This window comes from Neopelma chrysocephalum, unplaced genomic scaffold (assembly GCF_003984885.1).
Source record: "Neopelma chrysocephalum unplaced genomic scaffold, ASM398488v2 Primary Assembly neopelma1_155, whole genome shotgun sequence".
Taxonomy (NCBI): Eukaryota; Metazoa; Chordata; class Aves; order Passeriformes; family Pipridae; genus Neopelma; species Neopelma chrysocephalum.
In genome coordinates this window covers 1268556-1277718 of record NW_020897817.1, presented here as the reverse complement: position 1 = coordinate 1277718, position 9163 = coordinate 1268556, and the positions used below count along the sequence as shown (strand labels likewise).

The 9163-nt window shown below is 48.9% G+C and overlaps 1 protein-coding gene across 1 annotated transcript in view; it reads right to left on the bottom strand.

Annotated features, from left to right (window-relative positions):
• CSMD2 (CUB and Sushi multiple domains 2) overlaps positions 1 to 9163 on the bottom strand; it is a 245534-nt gene that overhangs the window by 223161 nt on the left and 13210 nt on the right. Inside the window, exon 3 of the mRNA XM_027701316.1 lies at positions 1180 to 1396. Coding sequence (XP_027557117.1) covers positions 1180 to 1396 — 217 coding nt within the window. The remainder of the gene's footprint in view (positions 1 to 1179; positions 1397 to 9163) is intronic.

The following is a 9163-nucleotide window of genomic DNA, read 5'->3' as shown; positions in this document are numbered from 1 at the left end:
TCACCTTCCCCCAGTGCAGGGCCACAAATTCCCAGGGCAGGACCCCCCTGGACCTCAGAGTTTCGTGTTCTTTTTATCCACAACCAGCCCAGGCTGATGAGGAGCTCAGAGCAGCCTTAACTTCTCACCACACCGAGTTCCCTGAGCCCAATTTGACACCAGATTTTTCTCCCTCTCCATTACACCCAAAGCAAAGCACTTTGCTGCCTCCTGATTAAATGATGAGGTCCCCTAATTAACGTGATTCTCGAGCACAGTTGCCAGATGAAGCCCTGATTTATTTGCATAACTGAAATCATTACCTAAAGGGCTGATTTTCACCAGTGTGGAACTCAGGTTTTCCACCTGGGTTTGACAAGGCACTGGAGGTCAATGGATTTGTCCTGAACTCAAGTGGCTCGAAGCAAAATTGCTTTCCAGGACTCCAGAATTTCTGTCAGGATTTTAACACTGGCTGCTGCCACTGTTCCTGTGAGGTTTTGGATGTGTTACTGTCAGGCTTCAGCTGCAAATCAGTCACCACATCAGACAACAGGAGCTGATTTCATCTGTGCCTCAGATGTGGAGCTCTGAGATCATGACTCCTTCAGCTGCACGAGTCTGATGGGTCATAAAACATTTGCTCCCAAAGCAACACACGATTTTTTTTTCAAAATCAGCCCCTCATAAAACTTCCTATTAATAGGGGATGGTACCTGAAAGTATGATATGAGAACCCCTGAAGATTTTCCTGCCTAAACCATATTATTCAATACCTGCTTACTCCTGAAGATCCAACAGTTTGGTTGGATGTGAGAGGATATCCTCCCTGTCCAGCTGCTGGGAATAGCCCAAATTTTGTGGGAAAACTCTCAAAGCACTTGGCAGAGCTGCCACTGAGCCCCAGCACCCTCCTCCCACTCTGAGAACCTCGCTGGCATCCAGGGAAGCTGCACATGAGCTCTGCTCTCCTCCTGCTGCTGCTCCAGTTTCTAATTAACTTCTCTGGATGCCCAGAATGACTCCTGATAAATCATTCCTGTCAGGCATTGGGAGCAACATTTCAAACCCTATCAGAGATAAGAAATCAAAACAACTGTAAAGAGCTGCTCATGGAGAAAACACTCCCAGCTTCACTGCAGCATAAACACCCAGCCCGGGCTGAATCCCAGGAATGTTTGGGAACATCTCATTCAGTACCTCGTCCTCAGAGTGCCCTGCTGGGGCAGCCCATCGAAGATGGAGAGCACATCAAAGTCTTCCTCCAGGGCAAAGGAGTGGAAAACCAGCTGTATCCTGTGCTGCTCCTCGGCACTGATTGTCCACGTGCAGTTTGCATAATTGGGGTATCCGTAGGGAAAACCCGGGCTCTGGATCGTCCCGTTGGGGCCCTGCAGGACGTGGCTGCAGTTCTGGGCTGGCAAAGAGAGAGAGAGAGAACACAGAAAGCACAGAGTCAAACAGTGGCAGACAAGTATTTAACACCCAAACACAGTGGGATAAACAAAGTCTCGAGTTTCTATAAGTTTTTTTGAATAGGAGTTTATTCTATGGCAAAAGCAAAGCAGCCGTGACAGGGTGACAGAAATGGGGACAAGTTTCCCAAATCTGCACACCTGCTACAGTGCACATTTGGCATTTATCTTCATGCATATTAATTATATCATGTACATAGACATTTTACAGTTTTTTTGCTGAGTGTTTTTCTTACAGCTAAAGTTAAATGATTATCTCTACAACCGGTCATAATTCATGCATTCTTGGACAAACAGATTTAAAGTTCCACCATATTTTATTCTTAGGATAGTAGGGAGGTTTTAGGGCCCCTTGACCTTGTAAGGGTCTGTTTTATTTCTTTCTGGGGGTGTAATTAAGTTTTACAATCGGTTTGTTTTGTTTTGATGTGATCACCCATTTGTTTCACAAATCACAATTATTTATCACAGATAACAACAGCTGGACTCTGCCTGTTCCTGGGAATGTTTCCTCAGACCCACAACAAAATCCAACATATTCCTCATCATCCTCTGGGTGTTTTGGGGTTGAACACGAGCCTGGGGGCCTCAAACACGAGGCCACAGAACAGCACAATGACAAAGGCAGAGCTGATGGTCTCCTTCACCCTCAGTTGCCCTGAACAGAGACACAAACCCAGCGTGCAGACAGTGAGACACCCCCTCACCTTGAACATCCATAACACAGAACGAGGAGCTGAGTCACCAGCTGAGCCTGTCTGGGCAAGGCTGCATGAAAACTGAATGGCAAAAGAGCAGGAATTCAACTTGTCCTGGCTCCAAAAAAGAGCAGGACACAGTCCAAGGCCTGACCCAACAGCCCATCCTTTAAGGTCCTTCCAACTCCCAACTCTTCTGTGACTCTGTGAACAGTTGTCTGGAGTAAAAGCCATCACCAGACCCACCCCATGCCCCTGGTAGAGCTGATGGGGTCACAGGACAGAAATCCTTGGTCAGCCCCAGCCTCCTGGGGCTGCTGATTCCTCTCACCCGGTCCTGAGAGGTTTCTGCTCCTTTCAGCAAATGTCTTCCAATCAGTATTTCTGAAGAGCTCCATCTTCTGAGAACAAAAACCCACTCCTGCACCACCAGCTGAACACTTAACACCTCCCTCAAACCCATTTTCCTTCCCCAAAGCAGTGCCTGGGAACGCTCCATCCCCAAGATAAAGATCCGCTGCCACCACGTCCAATTTCTGGATACATGAGATTTTCTTCTCTCTGGGGAAACAGGTACATAAATGTTGCTTTGGGAACAGCCTAGATGACAAATTCTCCTTTTTAGTGTTTTCCTCTCCCTGCACTAATGCCCTGGATGCCTTTAAAGGCACAAAGACTTCGCTCCAAACTGCTACAACCCTCCCTGGCTTTCCTGGAGTAACTCCTTCCACACAAAGCCAAATCCCAGGCAGCTTGCAGGGTAAAACCTCGTGGGACTAAAAGCATTTTCACCCTTATCCTGTGGCTGCTGATCCCTGCTCTGCTCTGGCTTTTCCCGCTGCTGCTGGATTGTCTCCCCCCTGTGTGTGGATAACCGAGGCTTTCAAGTTGAAATGAATTAGAGTAGAAATTACTTCTTTGATTTCTCCTTGCCTTTTTTTTTTTCAAAGGCTCCAAAGGCATTTGCACTTCTGAGTGCCAAGCAGCCACAGGTAAAGAACTGCAGAGTAGCGCTCATTAAAGCCAATTATAATTAGATTGACCTACTTTGGTACAAAAAAAAAAACCAACAAACGCTGGGGTGGAACTTCTCTCTGCCAGACGAAGTTCACAGCTTTGGGAATCTAAAACGGTCCAACCGTGTTTACTACCCAGGGAATCTTTGTTGTAGCATGTTTATTATCTCAATGAGAGCCAGGACAGCCCCACAATCCACCGGGGATTAACACAGGATTCCTCAACGAGGGCAGATGGAGTATTTTGCATTTCCAGAGTATTTTGCATTTCCAGAGCACTCCCTCTCAGGAGTGGGATCCACCTCTCTCCTCCACCTCAGCTCCATTTAGCTGTGGAGTTCACTGAAAAAGAACATGAACTCAGTGCCAGAAAAGCTGCCCAGGAGTGGGGAATGTTGATCACAGAGGGGTAAATGAACCCCAGTAGCTCAGGAACAGGGGAGACACATTATTCATGGTCTGCTCAGATCTAGAACTGCCTCAGGGTAAGACACAGACTGTCCATTCCCAAACTAGAGTAATCCTTCAGAGAGGATTTCCTCCTCCCAGCAAAATCTGGAGATGTGTCTGTATCCCCTTAGACATGGACACAAAAGTGTCTGTATCCACCAAGACACAAATACTCCTTTTTTTTCTGGGCATTTTTCACCCCAAACCAACTTTTGTCCTGCCAAGGCACTAAGGACCAACAGCAGCAGGTGAACAAACAATGCAACCACCTTCATTTCAGTCAGCTGGCTCAGCTCAGCCCCTCTTCTCTCAGTTCTGAACCCTTGGCCTCTCTCATGGGATGCCTGATGGTCTCTGCCTGCCTGTCACCACCAACAGACTTTGTTCTCACATTTGCAGACTGGCCGTTTTATTCCTTTGTTCCTTTCGTTATGCAAAAGATTTTCCACCCAAAAATGCTTCTTCTTTGTCCAGAAACGAATCCACAGTGAAAATCCAGTGAAACAATCCCACCAAACCATCTTTCCTCCAACCAGAGCAACGCTCAAGAGGCAACGGGGGGAGAGTGAAACTGCCCCTCCTGCACAGTTCTTATTTTAATCCTAAATTCATCAGGGCAATTTGAGGAAATTGGGAGGTTAAAGAGGCTCCATCCCTCTGTTTCCAGATGGGATCAAAGCTCCCAAGGCTGTGGGAAGGCCAGAAAATACATTCAAGGTCAGAGGCATCGTGTTCCCAAGGTCACATGGAAGGTAACCAGCTCCAAAATCAACATAAACTCACACCATCCTTGCACAGAAGGGCAGAAATATGGACATAAACCCAACTGAAGAAAACAAAAATATAACAGGGAAAACAAGTGACAGTTCTGTGACATTATCAAATTAATCCACTGAGATATTTGCACATTCACAACGTCGACTCAGAGGTGCTCTGGACTCAGATAAAACAAAACTGCTCCTTGCAAACAGAGAACTGCCTGACAAACTGGGAAATAATCTATTCCCCATCAGCTGTAATAGGAGGGAACTTCATTTATATTGGACACTGCTGGAAGGAGTCAGCAGGCCCGGGAGAATTCCTGCATCCTGTAATTTGCTGCCAGCTCTGAGTTAGTTCAGCTCAGGCTTGACTGACAAAAACCTTATCTAAAATTTAATGTACACGAGGAGGAAACACTCAACTCTCCTCTGCAGATTGCAAAAAAACAATTCTCTTTATCCCTTTGGCCCAGGAGCAGGAATAAGTGGGAAGATATGAAAGGGCAATGCCAGTGCCTGGGCTGTGAAGTTCCAGGTGGGTTTTTATTTGACAGAGGATGACACTCTTCAAGAGTTTCTGGCACATTCTCTCCAACCCTGAAGTCTCACAGGAGGCACCTCAGGAAAGGGGAACTCTGCAGCTTCCCTCCCATCAGCCACCCCCAGCCCTGCCCTGTATCTCAGCTCTGGTGGCTCATTCCAGCTGTATTTATGCAGATATTCCAGTTCTACTGCTATCCATGGACTCAATTCCTGAAGGGGGAACACCCCCAGGGGCTCATCCCAGAGCTGGGTTTGTGGGCACGTGTCGTGTCCCAGTTTGGGATGGAGATGCCCAGACTGGGCACAGAGCTGAGCTCAGCTTTGCTCTGCCACTGCCTCCTGCTGCTCCCAGTTCTGGAGAGGGGTTTAGCAGGAGAGGGGTTTATCAGGAGAGGGGTTTAGCAGGAGAATGGTTATCAGGAGAATGGTTTATCAGCAGAGTGGACCTTCCAAGGAATGCAGCAGGGTGGGTTAAGTTGCAGCAGCACTTCAAGCTTCCAGCCCAGGACGATGGAGTTCCTGCCCAGGGCACAGAGCCCTTCTCCAAAGGGATCACCATCCAAAGCAGAGGGAAAAAACACAACCCAAGGAATGATTCAGGTGGCAAAAGACCTCCCAGATGATCAAGTCCAACCTTTAAGGAAACCCACACACGAGGCTTTGCAGAGAAATGTCTCCGTCTGGGACACGGCCCCTTTCCAACATTAATTCACTGGTGATCAGTCATTTCTTTCAGGTTTTTTTTTTTTTACAAGTTGCCTTAACCAGTCTCCACTTCCAACAGCTGGTTTGTGCAATGAACTGCTTGAAAAATGTCCCCAGACTGATGGGATTCACTCAGGGCTCCTGCTCAGGGAGATGATGGAAGGGTTACTTTGCAATATTCTCATGGAAGAGCTGCATCCCAACCACGGGCACCTCCTGACACCCTGCACACCCTGAACACCAGCAGACACCTCAGCACAACCCAAACACCAGCTGAACACAGCTCTGGCTGCCTCTTGCTCCAGCAGGAGAGCTGCAAACCCCTCCAGCATTGATCAGCCTCTTGCCATGAAAGAAGAAGGGAGGAACATCCTCCTAATCCAAATCCCAGACCTCTCTGGGCAGTACCAGCTCCAGGACTGGAGGCAGCACATTCAGAGCAACAGAATTTCATCATTTCCTCCAAATTATCCACACTTACACCCAGGAGGAGCTGCCCTGGCTGCTGCACCCCCTCCCAGCCCCTGCTGGGTGTCGCCACGGGATGTAAAATTTCTGCAGCTCCAGACTGAGAGATAAACTTGTACATTCAAACTGTGTCACTGCAAATCTTCCAGTTGTCAGAAGGTAAATAACAAACAGAGGCACTGCCTGGCACTACAAGTGCAAAGGAAGTGCAAAAAAAGCATCTTCCACCTGCTTTCAACTCCTTGGACTTCCCAGGCCAGATGCGGGGGGGGTGTAAAGCAAGGGAGAATTTGAAGTGTAAAACAAGGGAGAATTTGAACTGTGTGCATTCACACCACGTTAATAGTGAAGGAAGAAACACTTGAGGGAGAGGGAAACTGAATTTATTTCTGAAGTGCTTCGGAAATGTAAGTTGATGCACTTTGTTCCTCGGCAGAAATGAAATCTAATTTAGCAAATGCTGATGCATGGTCACTGCACAACCCAGGAGGAACAAACAGCACATCACACACTGCTGGCTCGCTCTCAGCAGCCCAATTTGTTGAGGAGACAGGGCTGTCTCCTCCCTAATGCAGCAGAGTTTTGGGTATTGCCATTTTCTTTAGTTATTGGAGCTTAGGCAGAAATGTTGTTGTTATTTCGTGTTGTTCCACGAAACAGATGGACATAAAAAAACCTTTTCCCCCAGAAAGCTGCAATTCATATCCTGCAGCCAGGCAAACACAGGGCTGAAATCCCAGGAAACACCAACCCTGCCTGTCCACCAGCACATTCCCAATGTTCTCTCCTTACCCCAGAGCCCTTCCCCTTCACTGCATCCAGCTCCTCAAACCCAGACACTCCAATTTTTTTAAACATTGTTTGATCTGCCATCTAAATATTCCTTTTCCCGATGTTTACTGGCTTGAATCATTTATCAGCCACTAATTAGGCTTCCTCACATGGTGGTTTACAAGCTCATTACAGCCAACCCCAAACACTGAGTGGTTTCCTCCCAGCCCAGCTCTGACTCCTGCTCACACAATTTAAGTGAACAAACAGGGAAAGCACCTCCACACTTGAGAAACCTGACCCTTGTTTCCCTAAATATTCACCTGCTCAGAGTCTGAACTTAACCTCCAGTCTCCCATCAAAGCCTTCTGGGTGATAAATAATGCAGAGTCATTCCATCAACCACGACTTCATCAAAGGCCAGTGCCCCCAGGAGCATCAGCAAGGGGATGATTTACATCTCACACAGCCTGGGCCTGCTCCTCTCTGAACACAGGGCAAAAAAAAAGTGCATTTTATCTGAATTCACCTCGTGCCACCAGTGCCAAGGCAGGAAGAGTTATAAGCCCAGCTCAGCAGTCTGGGAGTTTTCAGCAGGATGGCAAAACACTGCAAATCAAACACATCCTTCCTGAGAGCAGCCCAGTCCTCTGGGAGACAGACATTCCTTCCCTGCCATCCAACAGCCTTTCACTCCCACTCTGTCATCACTTTGGCCCTGGTAGTGCTGCCCAGGCTTTCAGACTTATTGCAGAGCTCTCTCCCACTCAGGCTTTGCTTCAGCCTTGGCCAAACAATTCCAGCTGAGGGGCTTCCCAAGGAGGGAGAAGAGAGGAACAAAAGATGCTCCAAGACTGTATTTAGTTTTTCCCATGAGTTCTGCCTTCCTTTCCCAACCACAAAGGTTTTATTGGACAATTATGCTCATTTCCTACACGTGTTTGGGATTCCTGTTCACCTTGGAGCTCCCCAGGAAAAGCTCCAACCGAGCCACCTCCCAGCTGGGAACCACAAATACCTGAACAGGAAAGGGAAGCCTGGACATTCCAGGTGTCACTGCCCCATCCTCACACACCACCACACTGCTCTGCCACCACTAAACACTTCCAGTGTGTCTTAGAAATGACATTTTTTTATTTCAGACTAGGAAAAAACCAGGACAGAAGCATCACATCTCTCCATTCCCTTCATGTCAGACCCTGGTATTTTCTCCTTCCTACACTCCCTTCTCCCCAGCCTCTCCTGGGAGAGCTGATTTCCATCTCATGGTGTCTGTGGGCACCTGTTAAAGGCAGGAGAGGGAAACTGGCTCCTCTATTCCTTCTCAATTCCTTAGGAATGCAACGAGCACCTCCACAGATGCTGGGAATGCTGAGCTCCATGGTTCCAAAAAGGCTGGAAAGCACTTGTTGGAGTGAGTGAACCCAACCTGTTCAGTGCTTCCCCTCTCAGTGACATTTCTGAGCTCCTGGTGGGGCTTTGGACTCTCCCCCAGCTGTTCCACATCTGTCCTGAAGTGTCCAGCCTAAACCTGGCCAGGGCTGCAGCCCAGCTGGACTCTGCCTCATCTGGGCTGGGGAGTAATTAGGAATTTAAATTCCACCCAGCACCCCCACTGGGACACTCCCTGCTCTGTTCCAAGCTCACTTTCTCCTCTGGACAAAGCCCTTCCTGCTTTAACACCCTCTGGGTTTGTATTCCCAGGGCTGAGCCTTCCCAGAGCTCATCCCACCCCCGGCTCCGGGGAGCTCTGACAGGGAGAAACGGCCAATTCCAGGTGACATCCAGGACAAAACGGGAATCACAGCGACATGACAGGGCACACATGGCCTGTCTCTCAGCTGCACTGCCATCCCCTGACACGTGGAGAGGCCTGGGAGGGAATGTCTCCCTGGGTTATGCTGGGAATCATTGGCACTAATCCCGGCTGCCAGATCTTCCCTCGGGGCTCAAATCCTCCCTTCTGGGCAGAGGGAGAGTGGCACACGGCCTGCTGACCTGGCACAGGCTGTGCCATCCCCACCCTGCAAGGAGCTGGGAGCAGAGGGCACTGCAGCCTTCCCAGCCCTCATCACACTGGTTCTGAATCAGGGTTGTGCCAAAGGGACGCTGCTGGCACGGAGCCACCCCTGTGTCACACTGCCCTCCTTCCCCAGCTGCTCCTGCATCCTTCCCAATCCCTCCTGCATCCTTCTCCAGGTGCTCTTGCATCCTTCTCCAAGTGCTCCCTGCATCCTTCTCTAGGTGTTCCCTCCATCCTTCCCCAGGTGCTCCCTCCATCCTTCCCCAGGTGCTCC